This window comes from Aethalodelphis obliquidens, unplaced genomic scaffold (assembly GCF_003676395.1).
Source record: "Aethalodelphis obliquidens isolate GAN/ISIS:26980383/991018 unplaced genomic scaffold, ASM367639v1 scaffold89, whole genome shotgun sequence".
In the NCBI taxonomy this organism is placed as follows: domain Eukaryota; kingdom Metazoa; phylum Chordata; class Mammalia; order Artiodactyla; family Delphinidae; genus Aethalodelphis; species Aethalodelphis obliquidens.
Window position 1 is genome coordinate 5,110,799 of NW_020838033.1, and position 21,844 is coordinate 5,132,642.

The following is a 21,844-nucleotide window of genomic DNA, read 5'->3' on the forward strand; positions in this document are numbered from 1 at the left end:
ATGCTATTTTCAGATACCATAGAACGTTCATTCTTTGCACCACCCTTTATGGCATAAATTCTCAGACGTGAAAGAATTCTCTGGCATAAACACTCTCTTATTTCATGCAAGGAAAAAGAATCAAAACGTTGGGGTGATTATGGTTCTGTCATCCTACTGACACAGTCTGAGACTTGGCCTCTGTAAAGCACAGTGGTTGAAAGAACACCTGCTAGAGGCAGACTACCTGGATCTGAACCCTGGCTTCCCCATCTAGTAGCTGTGTGAACTGGGCACGTTACTTAACTTTTCTGAGCCTTGATTCCTCATCTGCAAAATGGAGATAACAATAACCTTGGCTTCATCAGATTGCTGTAAAGATGAAATGAGTGTATGTATATAAACTCATCCCTAACTTAGATCAGCGCCTGGCTCATAGTAAGAGCCCGATGAATGGGAGTGTCCATGGCAATGATGATGAAGCTACGTGGTGCTGATGCTGGTGATGATGACGATGATGGTGATGGTGATGATGATGAACAGGATAGTTGCGGTGGCGGTGACGGTAGTGATGATGGTCATGATGGTACGTCCCCAAGCATAATCATCCCCTTTACTCAGCATTTCTTCCCAGGAACCCAAACCACTTCACACATACACGCACACACACGCAAGCAATGTCTCATCAAAGCTAATGTTTTAATTATAGATGACGGTCAGGGCATTGGCTATGAACTTAAGAAACAATCATCTTGGGGCCCCACTGACTCATTTCATGTCACGAGAAGAATCCCTGCATCACCGAATGACTCACCTTCTCTCCCTCTCCTTACATGGGAAGAACATGCTGGTGCAAGAATAAATGGCTTTATTTTGTTAGACAGCTTTGAACTCGTTGAATGAAAGGAGCTGTTTAAGTACAAAGGAAGAGGTGACGGTGTTTGGGCCAGGTGCTAAATTAAGACTGATCAAGATTGCTCTTTCTTATTGGGACCTACTCTTGGGTAGGTACCTTAGGGATGCATCACCTGTACCCAGACACCTTTACGCTTGGGAAAAAGAGCAGAGGCACAGTGGAAGGGAAGGGAGGAAAGGGTAGACAGCCTCTGACCTTCCAGAGCTTCCTATGATGGAAGAGCTTCCTCTTAAGCAAATCAGTCCTGTCTACACAGACGGTGGCCAACAGGTAGGATTCTGGGCTTGAGAGCAGCTGGAGGTACAGCAACCGAGGCCTGGCTTAAGCTCTCTCCACCCCTGGGACTTGGGACTGTTGTCACTCCCGCATCAGGACGGGCTGGACTCAACAACCATCAGCTGGACTTTGTAAATTTCTCAGCAAGCTACTCTGATTCAGAGAGTTCACGGAGTAGAGAAGGAAGACAAGAACGAGCTGCTGGAGTCAGTGTGTTAGCTCCACTTATAGTTTCACTGATTAATAAGACCTAGAAAGAAGGGAGTCATCGAATTTGGAGGCTAGAAGACCCCTACGACCATCTTATCCAGCTCCATCAGCTGCCTGAGCGACCTTCTCAACGTCCCCACCAGGTGGTTATAAAGGCCCTCCTTGAATGCCTCCAGTGATGGGGAACTCACTGCTTGGTCAGCTCTAATGCTGGGTTCTGAAGACATGCTCTTCTCATCCGTGGCTGCCTAAACATGGAGCTTCTCGTTCACGTGGCTGTTGGCTGCAAGTTCCAAGCTGGGCGGCTGCTGAAGGACTTGCCAGTGGAGCCTGTGGGGGAGATTGGGGTGGGTGAGTTTGATTGACCTTTTCTAGACTGAGGGTGTCACCGGCTCAGCAATTTAACATGTTCAGCACTATCTCAATGGGATAAAGAGTTCCTCACCCATGAGATCAGGAGAGTGAGGCCCATCCCTTCTGCAGTGGGTCTGGCCAGTCGGGATCTTACTTCACAAATAAACCCCCCTTACACGGTGATTCTTAAACTTGAGTGTGCATGGAATCACCTGGAAGCCTCGATGAAACAGACTGAAGTCTGGGGTGGGGCCCAAGAATCTGCATTTCCAGCATGTTCCCAGGGGATGTTGGTACTACTGGATGGAGGACCACACTTTTAGAACAACCACCCTAAACCTTCTCATGTTTAATGTTTTGCCCCTTCAAAGCTTTCAAAGTATGGACTTCGGATCTACTTCAGAGAAACTGGGGTTCGAGCCTTGATTCAGCAAACAGCTGAAAATAGTAACAGCCGCTCCCTCTCTGCAGGGTTTTTGTGGGACCCTGTGTCACCGTGTCTATAAAGCCCCGACACGGGGCCTTGCGATGGCTTCATCCAGATTAAAGGGGGACTTTATTTAGTCTGAACGAGTCTGTATTTTAAAAGCTCTGTGAATCTGGCTTAAACAGGCTTGGTCAGGTCCAGAGCTGGGTATCCCTCATCTGTGCCATCTTGCTGCAGTTCCACTTTTAACCGTGGTCCTCACTGGCTTTGCCATCTTCCAGAACCACTCTGGTGAGTGAGCCACAGCCCCTGCTTCTACAGGAACGGTTGCATCATGGTCTGGATGGAGAAACAGACCAGCAGGCACTGGACTCCTTATGCTGCAGAAGTAAAGTTTATTAGCAAAATAAAAGCGAGGTTACCCTCCCCATCTCAGAGAGATCAGGAGGCAGCAGAAGAGAGAAAATGGAGCAGTCAGGACATCCTGGAGAGAGGAAGCACAAATCCAGGGGCCAGGGCTGAGCTACCGGGCTGGAAAGCCCGTCAACAGAGAAGCACTGCCTGGCTTCAGTCTCCCCCAGGCTGGCTGGGGAAGAAAGGCCTCCGATGGCAGGACTGGGGGTTGAAGCCAAGCGACTACAGACATCTCCCATTTTCTGGCATCTCTGGCTGAGGAGTAATTCAGCATCAAGGCGATGAGCAAGGCCCACAGGAGGCCCGAGAAGGCCCGAAAAGGCAGGGAGAGCAGTGGGTACAGGCTGCAGGGGCCGCACAGGTGCTGGAGGCTAGGGTCGCGCACATGGTGCAGGGGAGTCTGCAGAAGAAAAAAAGGTGCTTAAATATTGGCATGAGAAGTGCATGAAAATCCAAAATAAATAGGCACTTTAGAATTGGAAGAGAAAAGGGGGCTTAGACGGTAGAGGTCCCTCTAGGCCTAGAGAGGGGAGTGACTTGCCCGGAATTCACAGTGAGGCTGCGGCCAGAGCTCAGAGCGCCTGTGTGCAAAGCCGGTGGCCGGCCACTCTCTTCATTTAAACACAGCCCCTGGTCCTGTCCCTTATTTCTCACAGGGGTGTACTATCTGTCCTACCTTTGTCACAGCGTTACTGAGGAACTAAAATGAGAGAATAGATACCACCGCCCCATGCAATATTTTTAAAAGCTCCTGGAATATTCCAGAGAGAATTTAGCAAAACCTAAATGCACAGAGCCCTCAGTATTTTAGCCCCTGTGGGAGTGACTAGCACCTGGGAGCATAACATGGGCCACACAATGGACGGCATGAGCTGCAGAGGCCCTGCACACCCTCCTCCACGTCCAGGCAGCCCACCAGGCTTACTGGGTAGCAAGTTTGTCCCCAGAGGTGGGGTCTGCAATGCCTCGCCTCCTTTTGAGTCATTCCTAATAAGACGTCTCTGCTTTTACACACGATATTGACACAAACAACATCAGGCTACATACTTACAGTCCTCAGTCTCAAGAAGGTTCCAACATGTGGCGATCTCACCCTCCAGCCAGGCCTTGACGTCCAGTAGCACCTGGTACTCCTGGCTCTGCCGCTCCAGGTCAGCCCGGATCTCCGACAGCTGAGCCTCCACATCGCTGATGAGGCACTGCATCTGGGCCAGCTCAGTGCCGAAGCGGGCCCCGGATTCACACAGCCAGTTCTGCAGACCAAAGAAAGAGGGAAAGAGGTTAACAGTCATCGACCCTGTCCTCAGTCTCTTCAGAAAGACTATGACACCCCAAGCCATTGCCAGGCCCCAAGAAAAATCCAGTCCTCAGCTGTGACAACTAGCAACGCTCTGTGACTCTTCCTCGTAGACCTTAGGAGACGTTTGCAGAACCTCCCTCACCACATGAATGTTCTTGCGTCCCCATCTACGAGAGTGTTCTTGCAAAGGTGAGGAATCAGGTTAAAGCTGGGTCCCTGGTCTGTATCTAAGTGACGCATGTACCGAACCTGGGAATTGCCCATGGGAAGCGGGAGCCCAGCTGAGTCTTCCATGCCCACAAAGGAACTCACCAGCATGAGCTGAGCCTGCAGCTCTACCTCCAGGGCCTCGTACGGGCACCGCATCTCCTCCAGCACCCCGCCCAGATCCACAGCGGGCACCACGTCCAGCTCAGTCCGGAGCTGGTCCCCCAGCTGACACTTCAGAGCGTGGACTCCCTGTGGACATAGGAGGATGTCCCATACATGGGGCCCCCACTGCCCTCTACTCAAAGCCTCACCTCCCACTTCCCATCCCCTCCAGCGATTTCCCTGCCCTCCTCTGAGGATGAGGTGCTGCCTGCGTCAGCATAGCAGCTTCCAGAGCCTTTCAGTGGGCAAGGTCCCACGGAAAGCCAGAGCTCCCCTTCAAGGCTTAACAGCGAGGCACGAGCTTCCACCCAAGCAGGAGGAAGAGCCTCACTGCTTCCTCCAAAGGAGCCTGAGTTCACCCCCAGGACGTCTCCACGTGTCACACAAAGGGCCCCGCACCTGCTCGTTGTTCTTCTTGAGGCAGAGCAGCTCCTCCTTCAGGGGCTCCAGCTGGGCCCCCAGGTCAGCCTTGGCGCGTGTGAGGTCGTCCAGCACCCTGTGCAGCCCACAGACATCGGCCCCCTCCCCAGCTGGCAGAGCAAGTGCTCCGTCTGTTACCTTCACCAGGGCAGGCACAGGAGTTGGGGTTAGAGAGCAGAGGGGCCCCAGGACACACCCTACAGCATGCCTTGCTGGCCTTCCCTCTGCCCTCCAGTTGTGAGTTGGCGTTTCCTGTGTCGTGCACTCACAGAAACAGCAGGGTGATCCCCACTCATTCAATACAAAGCACCTAAGACAACCAGGCAGAGTGGCCGGTACTGAGGATACCAGGATGGACCGGGGTCAACGCTGCCCTCGTGGGCAGATGGCCAAAGGGGAGGCTACAGGGCAGCCAGGTGTGCCCACTGTAAACCGTCCTCTTCCACACCCCCAGCTGAGATGGACCCTGGATTCTCTCCCAGGTTAGAAGCCAAACTGGCAGAATGAGAGAAAGGAAACGGCTTCCTTAACTCTGGAGGAGTGAGGCGTCCACAGTGCCCAGAAAAGAGACAATAAAATGTAATGTCCTGGGCTTCCCTGGTGGCGCAGTGGTTGAGAGTCCACCTGCCGATGCAGGGGACATGGGTTCGTGCCCTGGTCTGGGAAGATCCCACGTGCCGCGGAGCGGCTGGGCCCGTGAGCCATGGCCGCTGAGCCTGCGCGTCCAGAGCCTGTGGTCCACAACAGGAGAGGCCACAGCAGTGAGAGGCCCGTGTACCGCAAAAAACAACAACAAGAACAACAAATATATAATGTCCTTCCCTGCTCCTACATTGGACCCTCTAGGGAGTATAAACCCTTTGACCTTCACATGCCTCCACTGTAGGCTGTGGACCATGATTTCTGTCATGAATAATTAGTGCTCACAAATTGGTCGAGCTGCAGTGTGGAAACACATCCTTTACCAAGGCAGCGGAGTTTCGCATGAAATGACCTCGGGGTAGGAAATGCGGGGCCAAGTTCTGGTTCTACCGCTCGACGCCGTGCAACTTCTGGCAAGTGCCATTAGGGCTCTGAGCCTCTGCATCCTCACGAAGGAGATGCCATCACTGCCCTGCCCACTTCACCCAGTTCTTCTTACATAGAATCAAGTGGAGGATGCGTTCCAAATCAGGTTGTAAATTATAAAAGTTAAACAACTGCAGGTCGCCAGGGGTGTTTTCTCAAGACCTTGGGCTTAATGCCCTCTGTTGACTCCTGCTGTAACTGTGGGTTTGGGATCTCGGTCGATTACATCTCCTATACCAAGTGCCTCACGAGAGAGAAGTCCAGGTAGACATCTGGCCCCTCCCCCAAGTGTGGTACCCCAACCCACTTGGTCCTATTGTCATCAGCAGTCAGCTTGGCATTGTCTATTTGCACGACCAGCTGCTTGTTCTCAGATTTGACGCACAGGATCTGGGAAAAGAAAGTACACTCAGGGATTTGCTCGTTCCCAGAGCCATCTATGGCCTCAGTCAAAGGAAGCACCATTGGCTGGGTTCAAACTACAACATCCTCTTGGACAACACGAACTCCCAAACATGTGAGCTATGCTGGTGTGGTACAGGAGGGGCACATGCAAGAGGATGCGTGGCAAAAGGTGAAGGTATAGAGCCCAAAGAAGCAAGAGATGGAAGGTAGTAGCAAACTGAACATATAGCAAAGACTTAATTTTATTTTGCTAGATATGATGCTTAACCTGGTATAAACAAGCTGTGGAATCTAAGCCACAGAACAATGGGCTGGTTATTACACTTGCAGATAAGGTGGGATCCATTCTTAGTAAGTCCCTTTCACTGGTTGGTCAACCTCCTCAAAGGTCTTCCCTGAATCTAGCCATAGCTCCATGGCCCTTAGTCCTTTTTTTGTTTTTTTTTTTTTTTTTGGGGTACACGGGCCTCTCACTGTTGTGATCTCTCCCGTTGCGGAGCACAGGCTCCAGATGCGCAGGCTCAGCGGCCATGGCTCACAGGCCCAGCCCCTTCACGGCATGTGGGATCCTCCCGGACCAGGGCACAAACCTGCGTCCCCTGCATCGGCAGGTGGACTCTCAACAACTGCGCCACCAGGGAAACCCAATTTAATTTTGGTTTTTGCCTTAGTCTTTTTTTTTTTTTTAACATCTTTTTTGGAGTCATGGCCCTTATTCTGATATTCTTTGTCTTTCTGTCTCCAAAACTAAGATGAAGTCTCTTAAGAAGTATTGCATTATAACCAAAGGGGACAGCAGATATACATAAGAGACCAATATTACTGAATGGATATATACTGGCTCATAAAGGACATTAGAACATACTCCCCTGACCCCTTTTGCTGCACCAGAACTTAGGTTACACTGTTTTTTGCAACTACAATTTAGGAATTGTAAGCACTGAAGCTCAGAAAGCATAAACTCAGAATCCTGGGGAATCAAATCCTACATCTCATCCTTTTCACATTCACATTCACCTTCACTCAAGAGATTCTCTTCCCACAAGTTTGGGGTTAGCAGATACAAACTATTATATATAGACTGGATAAACAAAACATGGTCCTACCGTATAGCACAGGAAACTGTATTCAATATCCTGGGATAAACCATAATGGAAAAGAATATAAAAAAGAATTTGCATACATATGTATAAGTGATTCACTTTGCTGTTCCGCAGAAATTAACACAACACTGTAAGTCAACTATACTTCAATTAAAAATAATTTTATCTGTGGCTGATTCCACTGCCAATCCAGGCCCTGAACATTTAGTGCAGGGTCAGTCAACTTTTTCTGTACAGGGCCAGATAGTAAATCTTTCAGGCTTTGCAGACCATGAATCTCTGTCATGACTACTCGACTCTGCTGTTGTAGCACAAAAGCGGTCACAGACAATACGTCAGTGAGTGAGCGTGGCTGCGTACCAATACAACTTTAGTTACAAAGTCAAGCAGGAGGCTGAATTTGGCCTAGGGACTGTTGCTTGCCAACCTCTGATCGAGAGCATCGCAAACCTCACTTTCTGCTGCAGCTCCTCGATAGTGCAGAAGTGGCTCTGATAGTCCAGACACATGGTGGCCTCATGGCATTCGCTCGACTCTTGGATCTGGGTCTCCAGCTCCATGTTGTCCCGCTCCAGGTGGCGCACTTTCTCCAGGTAGCTGGCCGGCTGGTCATTCGGGAACTGCATGGTCTCCTTCTCATGGCTGTTAAGGGAGCCTTCACCATAGGTCCTGCAGATTCCGATGTTGCCAGGAATGTGGCAGGTCCCCAGCAAGGGGCAGGCGGCATTGCAGCTGTGGGCAGACAGAGGCTGGGTCAGCCCAGAGGGGTTGTTCCCACTGGGATTCGGTTGGCGTGTGCCAGAGTGGCTGAGAGACATAGGGGGGCATTGTTGACCTCTGCCCCAGGCTAGTCTCTAATGTCAGTGGAGGAGACACAGATGTTTCTTGCTCCAGGAGTGTTGGTGCAGCCCAGGCAGTGGGATGAGCTGATGTAGGAGGAAGTTATGGTGAGCTGAGGATGCACAGGAGGTTCAGAGCCGCTGGGAAGGCTAAGCCACTGAATCTGACAACCCTCTTCCCTCCCGGCCCTTTTAAACCCCATCCCAGGTGGGTGTGGTCTCCATGCTTTGACCTCCCTGCTTGATTCTCTACCTCCTGTTGCGCCATCATCCTGCTACTCAGCTGTTGAGTTTACCATTAGGAGTTCCTTATCTCATTAAAGGAATGTTGAAGAATCTGAGGTGCCTCTTGGCTCTCTGATATCAGGTTGGCTGTGGGTGGGAAGTCAGAAGCTTTTTATTATTTTAAAAGAACAGAAGTCCTTTCAGCCATCAGATGTTTGTGCTTTGACTGGGGTTGGCCTCCTTGTTGATGTGTCCACACAGAAGGCATGACTATTCCTGTTGGTCTTTGGAGCAGCAAGAGAGACAAACTTCTATGACTACAGTGGCATTGACCTGGGTGAAAACTCAACCAGCCTTCCCGACCCAGGGAAGAAATTGATTCTTAGTAGATGTTATAGGCTTCTTGATTAACAAGAAGTTCTGTATTTCTTCTTTCTTCAGTTGTTTGCCTTTTGGTCTCATTTTAAGGGGCAAAAAGACTATGAAGTCCATTCATTCAGCACATCTCCTGGCACATCCTATATGCCAGGCTCATACCTGACACACAGTTGGTTACGTTCCTGTCCATCAGGAAGCACAATAACTTGGGTAGCCATGGGTGTCTTAAATAGTGTCTAAGAAACTCATCAGTATGAGGGTGACTCTGAAGACCATGCCTGATCCAGACCAAAAACAGAGAGCTCAAGAAGCCAATAACAAACAACACTGAACAATAATCTTTTGGAATATCATCTAAGAACTTGACCATGAAACTCAAAAGATTTGTATTATCAGAGTCACTGCAACCCCTCTTCCTGCCTTACTTCCTCGATTCTAAAGTCTGTTATGATAGGAGCACCTATCATGTGTGTTAGGAGCACCTATCATGTGTGTAGGGGATTTATCAACCATATTGTCTATATCCTTCCTACACCGTATAAAGTGGGTATTCTTATCTTAATTTTACAAAAATAAATAAATAAGGTTTTGAGGACCAGAGATGTGAAGTCATTTTTCTTGGCTCAAGCCAATTATAAAGTGTCAAAGCCGTTCTCGGTATCTGTTTCCTTCCACTCCAAAGCCTATTCTTATTCAACTTGACTTCCACCCAATCCCCTACCCTAGCCCCCAACAGAACAACTGTGTCATTGCCAGAATTAAGAAGAATTAAAAGGCTCAGAAACTGGGCAAGAAGTTGAAATTAAGAGATAAACAAGGGGCTTCCCTGGTGGCGCAGTGGTTGAGAGTCCGCCTGCCAAAGCAGGGGACACGGGGTCGTGCCCCGGTCTGGGAAGATCCCACATGCTGTGGAGAGGCTGCGCCCGTGAGCCATGGCCACTGAGCCTGCACGTCCGGAGCCTGTGCTCCACAACGGGAGAGGCCACAACAGTGAGAGGCCTGCGTACCGCAAAAAAAAATACAGTACTGGCCAGATGAAACACATTTCAGGCTGGATGTTGTCCTCAGGCTGCCTGTCCTGTCTCTGGGCTATTTGGCCTCCATCCAATGTTCAGTGTGTTGTTGCTGGGTTTTTTGTTTTTTTTTGCGGTACGCGGGCCTCTCACTGTTGTGGCCTCTCCCGTTGCGGAGCACAGGGCCCGGACGCACAGGTTCAGCGGCCATGGCTCACGGGTCCAGCTGCTCCGCGGCATGTGGGATCTTCCCGGACCGGGGCACGAACCCGTGTCCCCTGCACCGGCAGGCAGACTCTCAACCACTGCGCCACCAGGGAAGCCCCTGTATTTTTTTAAATTTGTTGAAAAGGTTTAAAAATCAGGAGAACTTAAAACATTTGTTTTAAAAGAACCTAAACATTTAAAAGAAATGCAGCTTCCCAGCTTCCCTTGAATAATGAGAAGATCCAGCAGTACTGAATCTTCATCATATGTGGTAGAAATGGCCCTGAGGAGGCAGCACCACCTTCATTGGACAAGCCATAGCTCCCTGGTTATCCACTGTCCCACAGTAACACCCATGTCACTCACGTATGTTCATGGCCTAGTTCTTGAAAAATATTTGACTTTGCAACCCTTGCCCTGGAGGGCAAGATTCTAAATGGCAGAGAAGCAAGGCTGAATGTCTACCTACAATCATCAGCCCATCAGGTACCCAAGGCCCAGAGGTATCCTGCATCCAGGCAGCCACCAAGCCCTGCCAATTCTGCCTGTACCACGGCTGGGGGCGGATGCCTCCACTGCCCACATTCAGACCCTCCCCATTGTTTATTACCTAGACCACATCCAAGGCCTCCTGGATGGCTCCTGTGCCCAGCCCTTCCTCCCTCTCTCTACTCAGCCCTTCCTGTTGCCATCTGTGCCATCTTCCTGAAGAGCAGCTTTGAGCTCTCATTGACTTGGTCAAGAAACGTTTACTGAGCATCTACTATGCACCAGATGGAGGGGATAAAAATATTTTTTCTCTGAGTTCCAGTTGTTTACCATCTAGCGAGGAGCTAGGCAGTTAAGCAATTCTATCATTTCCTCCTCAAAAAAAAGTTAAGGCCTCCCAACTGCCTATAAAATAAAGCCCTCCCTCCCCAGCATGGCCTTTGTGGTTCACCGTTGAATGGGGCCCAGCTGATCTTTCCTGTCCTCCTTTCCACCACAGCTCAACACATGAAGCTACATAATCCTTCCAAGTGCCCCAAACATCCACCCTTCCCCAGTATGATCTCCAGTGGCATGTCTGTCTCCCTGGAGATGGAAAAGGCTTGAGAACAGATGCTTTGTCATCATCCGTCTCAGTATCCCCTGGCACACGCTGGCACACGCTGAGCACTTAGAAGGAGTCTGCCAACTTGGAATGGAGCAGAATGGTCCCAATGGGCCAGGTGTGGGATGGCAGCATGAAGACCTGCCTGACGTCTTTGGATCATCCCAGCTTCCTAATCCCTTATTAATCATGACAGGGCTGTACCTTATGGGTAGATCCAGTTGCTTCCTATAACCTCCTCCAAACCTCTCACACCCCAGGTACTTGCAGTCCTCGTTCTCCAGCAGCCCCCGGTACGTGTTGATCTCAAACTCCAGCCAGGCCTGGACATCCAGCAGCACCCGGTACTCCTGGCTCTGCCGCTCCAGGTCACAGTGGATGTCGGCCAGCTGGACCTCCAAGTTGGTGATCAGGCATTGCATCTGGGCCCGCTGGGAGCTGTAGCGGGCCTCCGTCTCTGCCAGGGTAGATTCCAGAGAGTCTCTCTAAGGCAAAAGGAAAGACAAAATAGCTGTGAGGAGAGGACCTATTTTCCATGACCTTAGAAAGAACCGAGAAACGGCCACTGTGGAAGACAGTATGGAGGTTTCTCAAAAAACTAAAACTAGAAATACCATATGACTCAGCAATTCCACTCCTGAGTATATATATGAAGAAAACAAAAACGTTCAGAAGGATATATGCGCCCCAGTGTTTATAGCAGCATTATTTGCAATAGCCAAGACATGGAAGCTACCTAAGCGTCCATCAACAGATGAGTGTATAAAGAAGATGTGGAGTTTATATACACAATGGAATATTACTCAGCTATAAAAGAGAATGAAAAAAAAAGAGAATGAAATAATGCCATTTGCAGCAACATGGATGGACTTGGAGGGCATTATGCTAAGTGATATAAGTCAGAGAAAGACAAATACTGTATGATACCACTTATACGTGGATTCTAAAAATACAACAAACTAGTGAATAAAACAAAAAAGAAGCAGACTCCCAGATATAGAGAGCAAACTAGTGGTTACCAGTGGGGAGAGGGAAAAGGTGAGGGGCAATATAAGGGTAGGGGAAAAAAGGGTTATTAGAGAATTATGTGAAATCACGCATGTGAAACTTCTGAAAATTGTAAAGCGCTATAGAATTTAAAGAATCTTCCATTCAATTTTTTAAAAAAAGAAAGAAAGAAAGAGCCGAGAAGAGCCAAGTCTCTCCTTGGGTTTGGGAATGACCCCTCCCTACCTGAGTCACTGAGGAAACTGAAGCCCAGAAAGGTCAAGAGACTTGTTCAAGGTTAAACAGCTGGGAAGTGACAGGCCAGGGTTTGAACCTACGTTCACGTGACGCTAAATCCCTTATTCCTTCTTCAACCTTACTCAGGCTTCAGGCCTTGGACCTGAGGTTCTCCAGGCTCCTCCGCTACAAGCACCACTGAGATCAGTGGTCTTCAACCCTGGCTGCACTTTAGAGTCATGTGGGAGACGCTAAAAAAACGCCCATGCCCAGGCCCCACCTCCAGAGACTCTGCTATAATTCATCTGGGGAAGAACCTGGGCATGGAGACTTTTTAAATCTGCACAGGTGGGGTTGAGAAGCATGGGTTTGGAAGGGCAGGCTAAGCAGAGGACAAGCCTTCTTGGGAAGTGTTTGACAGGGGCCTCCTAACCCACATCAGATTTGAAACATGGCCCTTTTATCTCTGAGCTGGGTCTTGGGAGAAACTTCCCTGCAGGAGAGGTCAGCTAGGCAAGCAATTGTGGTGGTTAAATCTGGACCTCCTCCCCCTCGCCGTCCCCCTCCTCCCGCCTCTTCCTCTTCCCCCTCCTCCTTCCTGGACGCCTGCCCCTACATTCGGTGCTGCCTGAGCTCCAGAGCTGGGAGACAGGCGCCCACAGGCGCATTCACCAGGCTGTGTCGGGCCTGCAGCTCGATCTCCAGCGTGTTGACCGTTCGTCTCAGATCATTGATGTCTGACTGGTAGCTCTGAAGCTGCTCAGAGCTTGTGGCTACCTGCTGGTTAAGTGCTTCCATCTGCAATGGGGGAGACAGGAGAAGGCTGGGGGTGCCTCTCGGGGATCCTGGGGAGGCCAGCCCCCTGCGAGAGGCCCGCCTGCCTGGTGAACCATTCCTCCATGTCCCTGTGATTAGTTCTCCACCAGGGCCCCGTACTGACACCACATCTCTTCCAGAACCCTGTTCAGGTCCACGGGGGTTGCGGCGTCCACGTCAACGTTAAGGCGGTCCCCAAGCTGGCATCGGAGGGCATCGACTTCCTGAAAAGACACAAGAACACCAGGCAAGTGTGAAGTCGTGAGATCCTAGATCACCTCCCCAAGGAGATGTGAGAAGATGGAGCAAAGGATGCTAAAGACCTCTGCCTTAGAGGGGCCCTGTGAGGACTGCAGCCACTCTGCAGCATCCTGAGGGTCTTTCAGCTCCACCTGGACGCCCCGTGATGGGAGAGGCTTCCTATGGCTTTGGCAGAAGCCAGGAGCAACATCAGGGTTTCTTTGGCCCATTTGGACTAAAATGGGACAACTGTGCCCTGTCTCCCCGGCCCCGCTCCCAGCCTGCGTTCATGTGGGAAGGAGCACCGCAGGAGCCTGGCTTTACTTGGTTCAAGGCCCAAGTGAGAGCAGGCGCCTCCCAGGCTCCTGCCAAGAAGAGAAAGTTGCTGCTGAGGCTGCCGATACCAGCGATAACTCCTCATTAGTGGCCTCCTGGGGCAGTTCCCAGTTCTCTGATCCAGATGGGGTGAGTCAGGTGCCTTCGGGCGCTCATTGAGTATGTGGTAACATTGTTACTTTACACTTCAGCCTGAGGAAACCCAGCCAGGATTCAGAGGCACTTGTGCTTTCAAATCCCAAGTTGAGAGGTTGAGTGTCAACCCAGGGAAAGAGGTAAAAAACACCAGCGCTCAGGTGGGCTTTACAGCATACAGGTGCCCAGGGTGGAGGGGTTCCCCTCCAAGGACCTACAGGAGATGAGGAAAAATCAGAAAGCAGAGGGTCGACCTGTGGCTTTTGGATTAAGTGTATTATATGCAAACAGAAGAGAGGAAGGGGAACAAGGATGGGGAGAGAAGAAAAGAAGAAAACCACTGCAGTTCACCTCTCCCTTAGACGAGATGGGGGCCACCCCCCGCAGTCCAGCCTAGCAGAGACGGACGGGCCATTCCATGTTGGTTCTAGAAAACAGCCCCCTCCAGCCCTAGTGGGCCACTCTACCCCTGTTATGCAGCTCTCATGAGAAAAACAAGTCACCACAAGCCCTTGGCAGTCACGCCAGTCCAGGAAATGCAGAAGGGAAGGTCGTTAGCATTTCCAAGCACCAACCAAAGGACAGGTGTTTAAGACCTGTGACTTCATTGAATTCTCACAGCAGCCTTGTTGATAGAGTTAGCCCCATTTTACAGATGAGAACATAAAGGAAAGGTTACAGAAGGGTTAAATAAATTGGGCAAAGTCACGTATACAATCTGTGGCCGGCCTGGGAATTTCAGCCCGTGACTACCCAACCCCAAATCCCACGTTCTTCTCACTGGGCCCCCCAGGACCACCTCAGCTGGACTTCAGGGCTCACCTCCTCGTGGTTCTTCTTGAGACACATCAGCTCCTCCTTCAGGGACTCCACCTGCATCTCCAGGTCGGCCTTGCACAGGGTCAGCTCATCCAGCACCCTGCACAGGCTACTGGTGTCGGTCTCCACCAGCTGCCACATGGCCAGCCCCATCTCGTACCTGTGTCAGGACAGGGTCAGCGACTGAGGGGTGAAACTGAGTGCCAACCCCAGGGAAGACCTTGAGCCACTGGCGCTTTTCCTACTGTCTATGAAACAGAAAGCTGCCCCCAGGCATGTGCCGGGAGACAGGGCGCCTCCGTCCCCTGGCCGAACTCACTTGGTCCTGAAGACATCGGCAGCCACCCTGGCATTGTCGACGTGCACGATCATCCTGGCATTCTCTGCCTCGGTGTACAGAACCTGGGGGCCACAGCACACAGAGGGGGTCGGTCCAGGACAAGAAGAAGGAAAAGAACCCAAGTGAGGAGAACCAGTAGTCCTGCCGCCATCCCTGCCGAAGCCTCTGGAACTCTGAGGGATATTCAGTGAACTGCAAGTCCTCAGAAAACGTGAGGTTTATTTTTCAGGCACCTGGGTCTTCATAAATCTGAATGCCCCATTTTGAATGCAACGAGCAACGTGGGAGGAAAAACTCTGTTAGACATGACAGTGAGAAGGGTCCTTAACGAGCACTCAGGTTTACCGAAAACTCACCACGTACCGAGGGCTGGGCTAAGCACTTTACCTGTATTAACCCATGGAAACGTTTTGACATAAGGACCCTTATTATCCCCATTTTCCAGATGAGGAAACTGAGGCCCAGGGAAGGGACCTCCTAGAGTCACGCAATGAATCCATGACAGAACTGAGACTAGATCCCAGGCCTCTTTCCACGTGAAGGGCTCCAGCTGAGCACTCGAATTAGGAGACAATCCTGCGCCCTAGGGAAGTTTCTTTTCCCTGAACGTAGCTTAAGAAACGAGTGAGATTCAGATCTGGAAGGCCAGCTCTTTGGGTCTCCTTCCCAGGGAGTCTGTTCACCGCTTGCCCTCACCTTCCGCTGGAGCTCCTCGATGGTCTTGAAATAAGACTGCTAGTCAGGACCCAAGGCAGGCGCTCGAGACCGGGAGGCATCTCAAATGCGGTCTCCAGCTGTGCGTTGTCTCGTTCCAGCTGGCGCACCCTCTCCAGGTAGCTGGCCAGGTGGTTGTTCAGGAACTGCATGGTCTCCTTCTCATCGCCATCGAAGGAACCCTCAAAGTATCGGCTGTAGGAACCCGTGGAGCCGGAGCTTCTGCTGGTCGGGTGGCAGCTGCCGGGCTGGCAGGAGCTGGCTAGTGCGCCTTTGAGAGGCACGTGGCTGGCCGGTAGGGGGTGGGCGCACAGACAGAGGGCACGCACATCCCGGGCTGGCAGACGTAACCCAGGCACAGCTCCAGCCGGCAGCTCGTGCTGCTGGAGCAGACAGAGGGTGACTGGGGGCAGCTCTTGATGGAGGCTGGGGAGCAGTTAGACGTCATGTCGGAGAGGCTGCAGCTGCGTGAAGTGTCAGTGTCTGCCAACCCCATTCCGCTCGGGCCTTTTTATGCACCCTTGGAGTCAGGGGGCTTATGCTAGAAGACCACCAGTCCCAGAGGAAGCTGCTAATTCATTCGTAATTTGGTTTCCAATAAGGAGTTCCTTTCCTCATGAAAGAGGCCAAGCTTGTCATTTGGCTAAGGCAGGACTCTGGGCTCCCATCATTGATGACCGGGCGAGCGCCTCAGGATACATCTTCAAAGGACCAGCTCCAGGCCCGGGCCCTCATCTCTAGGGTGGGGCTGCCAGGCCTGGCTCTGTGCTGCCAGTGGCATTGCCCCCTGCGGCCCCACCTGCTCTGTCCCTGAGAGAGGCCACAGTTCTGTGGGGCAGCGACCCCTCCTTTTAATGAGATCATTCCCTGCGGGAAGAGGAGGCCCGGCCCCTTACGGAGGAAATGTGTGGGTGACGGAAGCTGCACCGATACTGGCAGTGGTGTGAATCCAGGGAGGAAAGAAAAAGAGCCTCTGAGTCTTATTAATGTGCATCATCTTCCTCCCAGGGGAAGAAAATAATATTAGGGAGGAGAGAACAAACTCAGCACAGCCTAAGAATCAGGGACCTCCTTTCAACTGGATGCTACTGAGAGAGAGGTAAGGACCCCAGTCTTGGGAAAGGAAGTCAATGCCATGAATATCTCTGTGAGCAGATGCTCTATCTCGACCATCTCTGGATCCTCCCCTTCGTTTCTCACTGCTCCACCTACAGAGAGTTCGATTATTGTTGTTGAACAAGCTGGAACTGGCTCTGACCTCGCTTTCTGCAATGGGGGGGCTCACTCTGGGACCCCAGAGACAGGAGCAGAGTGAATCAGCTCCCTTGAGAAGTGACACTGCAGCTCTGGGATGAGCAAAGCCAGGAGACCAGGAGCAAGTGTCTCTGATTCTAGAAGCCACTGGGCACTCCTTAAGAAAGCAGCAGGTGAGACCAGTGGTTTTTAGTCCTGCCTGTAATACTTGTGGGCTCACACACTTCGTGTTTACTATGGGTGTGTTATATAGCCACTTTTTATTTACGCATCTTCTCAATATAATATTGAAGTATAAGTACTTTTCTTCTTTTTCATATATTTCTAGAAGAGTTGGTGAAGGGGCATGGAAGGAAAAATGCCACCCAGCCCTATTCCCTGAAATGTGTTGCTTAAGAAAAGTCAAAATAGAGATGCTACCTTCTAACTAGCTGTGTGACCTTGGGAAAGTCACTCTACCTCTCTGGGCTTCAGTTCCCTCCTGCAAATTGAAAGCGTTAGATTAAATCATCTCTCAGTTTGATTTCCTGCAATAACCATGAATTCCAGTTCTTTTGTCTGTATTAACTGTTTAGAGAGGACAGAAGGACGGGTGATGCAAATACCAACCACATGGAGTGACACTCATCAGACCAGCCTTCAGAATCATCACCAGCACTTTTTGAACGTGTACAAGTACCAGGTACTGTGCTGGATGCTTGGCATTAAATTGCCCATTTAATCCTTACCCTAAAAATATAAGATATAATTACACCTTGGAGATATTGCAGGTTCAGTTCCAGACCGTGGCAATCGAGCAAATATTGCACTAAAGCCAGTCACACAAATTTTTAGGTTTCCCAGTGCATATAAAAGTTACGTCTACACTGTGCTGTAGTCTATTAAGTATTCAGTAGCATTATGTCTTTTAAAAATGTACAGAATTTAAAATGTTCATTGCAGCTCTATTTACAATAGCCAGGACATAGAAGCAACCTAAGTGTCCATCAACAGATGAATGGATAAAGAAGATGTGGCACGTATATACAATGGAATATTACTCAGCCATAAAAGGGATGAAACTGAGTTATTTGTAGTGAGGTGGGTGGACCTAGAGACTGTCATACAGAGTCAGAAAGAGAAAAACAAATATGGTATGCTAACACATATATATGGAATCTAAAAAAAAAAGAAAAAAAATGGTCAGAAGAACCTAGGGGCAAGACGGGAATAAAGATGCAGACCTACTAGAGAATGGACTTGAGGATACGGAGAGGGGGAAGGGTAAGCTGGGGCAAAGTGAGAGAGTGGCATGGACATATATACAGTACCAAACGTAAAATAGCTAGCTAGTGGGAAGCAGCCGCATAGCACAGGGAGATCAACTCGGTGCTTTGTGACCACCTAGAGGGGTGGGATGGGGAGGGTGGGAAGGAGGGAGACGCAAGAGGGAAGAGATATGGGAACATAGGTATATGTATAACTGATTCACTTTGTTATACAGCAGAAACTAACACACCATTGTAAAGCAATTATACTCCAATGAAGATGTTAAAAAAATAAATAAGTAAATAAAATTTTTTAAACATGTACAGAATTTAATTAAAAAATAATTTCTTGCTAAAAAATGCTAATCATCATCTGAGACTTCAGAAAGTCGTAGCAGTAACATCAAAGATCGCTGATCACAGATCACCGTCACGAATATAATAATCATGAGAACGTTTGTGAGAATTGCCAGAATGTGACACAGAGATACGCAGTGAGCAAATGCTATTGGAAAAATGGCGTCAATAGACTTGTTCAATGCAGGGTTGCCACAAACCTTCAATTTGTAAAACACGCGGTGTCTGTGAAGCACAATAAAGAAAAGCACGAGAAAGTGAGGTCTGCCTACACTCATTATTGCAATAACGTGTAGTGGTGGTTCTCACAACGTGGCCTCCTGACCAACAGCATCAACATCACTCAGGAACACGTTAGAAAAGCGGTTTCTCAGGTCCATCCCAGACCAGCTGAATCAGGGACTCTGAGGGTGGGACCTAGCCATCCGTGTTTAACAAGTCCTCCAGGTGGGTTTGAGAACCACTGGGTGATAGGAGCATATATATCTTTTTTCTAAGTGTAATTTCCATATCATTGTTTTTTCAGAGGACAGGATCTCTTCAGTCTTTAAGGAATTAGTTCTGCGGGTCTAAATCAGAAGGAAGCCAGAAATGAAAGTGGGGCAAGGAAAAGGTGGACGCCCATCCTCAGAGCAATCCTGGCGTCCTGCTGGAATGGAGCTAATGATAGTTACCAGTTTTCAGATGCTAAGCGTGTGCTCTGCAAAGCACCAGGGACCTTACAGCACGGTAAGTGTCCTGTTCTCTATTTCACTGATGAGGAAACTGAGACTCCCCAAGGGACTACCACCTGTTAAAGCTCCCATAAGCAGTAAACGCTGGGGCTAGGATTTGAACCCAGGTCAGGCTGACCACATTCGGAGCCCATGTTTGTCACACTAAGGCCACGACCCCCTTTAGCTGGCCTCCTTCCACCACTGAGGTAGGACAGGAGAGAGGCAGTGAGTGGACATCCTTCCTGTCCCATCCCAAGGCTTCCCTCAGACAAGGGTCAATCCCACCCCTGGCACCTGACACACTGCCTGGCCCAGGGAGGCACTTAGTAAAAGTTTGCTGAGTGAACTGAATGATCCTGAGACCCTCATCTTCTTTAGGACCAAGGGGTTCCAAGAAGATGGGAGCTGAGGTGGTGCCGGGCACCAGGAGTGAGGGTGCTGGGAGAAACCAAAACTCCAGGCCTTCCTTTACGGGGGATGGGAAAGGGGAGGATTCTAAAATTGAATCAAGGTGAACTCTACTGGGTGCTCTTAAGGGTTGGGGGTCTCAGGACTACCTTGGTCAGCATCTTTCACCCATCTGTTCTCCACCTGGAGCACTGTCACACTCTCTTGACGTCGCTGAAGCTCCTTAGCTGTGCTCTTGGCATCTTATGAAGAGCGTATGGCCATCTAGGGACAACCTGTCTTCCTTTCTATCTCAGAGTTTTCCCTTCATCCTTCTCCATTTCCCATTGGGATTGGTGGGGCTTTTGTCATTTGCCTGGTCTGTCGAGGAGGGACATTCTGGGCACAAGTGAGTCTCTGGTCCGAGATGCTGGGAGCTCCCACTTCCATGCGGAAATGCCTTGGGACCCAAAGGCACCATGCACGTCATCAGAGGTCAAGAGCACATGAGAACATGATGAGTCTCTTAAGAACAAGACTGTCTGGAGTGTGGGTGGAAGTCACAGCGGCGGGCTCACTCTCCCATCTCCTGCTTTGGATGGGCTGTGGGTTTTAAGGGGGGTTGCTGAACTGGAAGGGCTGTGTGAAGAGGTTGAAGATATCACGCTTCTAAAAGCGTGGGACTTTTATGGAGTCCCCTGGGTGTGGGATTCCGTACTGTTTCTCTTACAAGGACCACAGGCATGAGGCTAATGAAGTGGCCTAAAATGCTTCACATTATACCGATCTCAGCGTTAATCATCCTCTCCTGGGACCCCAGAGCGACCATATATACTAAGAGGGTAGTAGTAGGGGTCTGGTCACCTGTCACCTGTCACAACACTGGAATCTTGGAGAAGGGTCTTAATCAGGAAAGCTGAGCTAAATGCTACACTGTAGACCTCTAACCACCCCAACTAGGGGCACAGGGACCCTGTCATCCTCAGGGTCATACATGGTCCAACCTCCCCCATTCATCTGCCCAAGAGTCACCCCTCCTCACCCAGCAGAGACACAAACCAACAATATCAGAACAGAGCTGGTTAGGCATGGAGAACCAGAGCAAACGCTCTTTATTGTTCCTCCAACAGGAGCCTTCTGCTGCATTTCAGACCCCACCAAAACAGCACCCAGAAGGGAAACCTGGCCCAGGAGGCAGCCTGAGAACAGAGACTCTGACCTCCGTTGAAATGATGAGCAGCTGAGGGCTTCAGGGTTGGCCAGCCTTAGTGACAGGCTTTGAGAAAGGTGAAGGTGTGGAAGCCTTCTCAGGGCCAGGCCTAGGCCCTGAGATTGCTGGGTCATATGGTAGCTCTATTTTTAGTTTTTAAAGGAACCTCCATACTGTTCTCCACAGTGGCTGTATCAACTTACACTCCCACCAACAGTGCAAGAGGGTTCCCTTTTCTCCACACCCTCTCCAACATTTATTGTTTCTAGATATTTTGATAATGGCCATTCTGACCGGTGTGGGGTGATACCTCTTGTAGTTTTGATTTGCATTTCTCTAATGATTAGTGATGTTGAGCATCCTTTCATGTGTTTGTTGGCCATCCGTATATCTTCTTTGGAGAGATGTCTCTTTAGCTCTTCTGCCCATTTTTGGATTGGGTTGTTAGTTTTTTTGATATTGAGCTGCATGAGCCTCCTGTATATTTTGGAGATTAATCCTTTGTCAGTTGCTTCGTTTGCAAATATTTTCTCCTATTCTGAGGGTTGTCTTTGCGTCTTCTTTATGGTTTCCTTTGCTGTGCAAAAGCTTTGAAGTTTCATTAGAGGAGATTTCCTGGCAAGAAAGGGAGCGGGGATGTGTCCCTCGAGGCTCTGCTGTATCTGGGGTGACCAGCTGTCCCATTTTGCCCAGGACTGAGGGGTTCCCTGGTCTATGGGGCTTTATCACTGAAACCAGAATATGGGGAAACCGGGATAGTTGGTCACCATGGCCCTATTTCCCTGGCCATTCTAGAGTCTTCTGTGTCTCCCTAGGTGCGAGGCCCCCAGCTTCCTGCAACAACCAGGCTTGCTCGTCGATCTCCCAGGAGCCAGCCCGAGGCCTCCTCTACTCCCTTGGGCTCATCAAAGGAGACTATGCTGGAGAAAGTCAAGACGGTGGCTGGGGGCTTCCCTGGTGGCACAGTAGTTGGGAGTCTGCCTGCCAATGCAGGGGACACGGGTTTGCGCCCTGGTCTGGGAAGATCCCACATGCCGCGGAGCAACTGAG

The 21,844-nt window shown here is 50.2% G+C and overlaps 2 protein-coding genes across 2 annotated transcripts; both read right to left on the minus strand.

Moving 5' to 3' along the window:
- Window positions 1–71: 71 nt before the first annotated feature.
- Window positions 72–9,531, minus strand: LOC113613770 (keratin, type I cuticular Ha8-like). Its single transcript, XM_027094727.1, is given in 7 exon segments — window positions 72–2,976; window positions 3,624–3,829; window positions 4,189–4,335; window positions 4,648–4,806; window positions 6,040–6,126; window positions 7,700–7,983; window positions 7,986–9,531. Coding segments are annotated over 7 exon segments (1,311 nt in total). The 5' UTR covers window positions 8,287–9,531; the 3' UTR covers window positions 72–2,849.
- Window positions 9,532–10,078: 547 nt separating this feature from the next.
- On the minus strand, window positions 10,079–16,190 carry LOC113613771 (keratin, type I cuticular Ha2-like). Its single transcript, XM_027094728.1, is given in 9 exon segments — window positions 10,079–11,484; window positions 12,896–13,021; window positions 13,101–13,139; window positions 13,141–13,263; window positions 14,573–14,729; window positions 14,889–14,971; window positions 15,606–15,697; window positions 15,700–15,891; window positions 15,894–16,190. Coding segments are annotated over 9 exon segments (1,614 nt in total). The 5' UTR covers window positions 16,120–16,190; the 3' UTR covers window positions 10,079–10,908.
- Window positions 16,191–21,844: the final 5,654 nt, after the last annotated feature.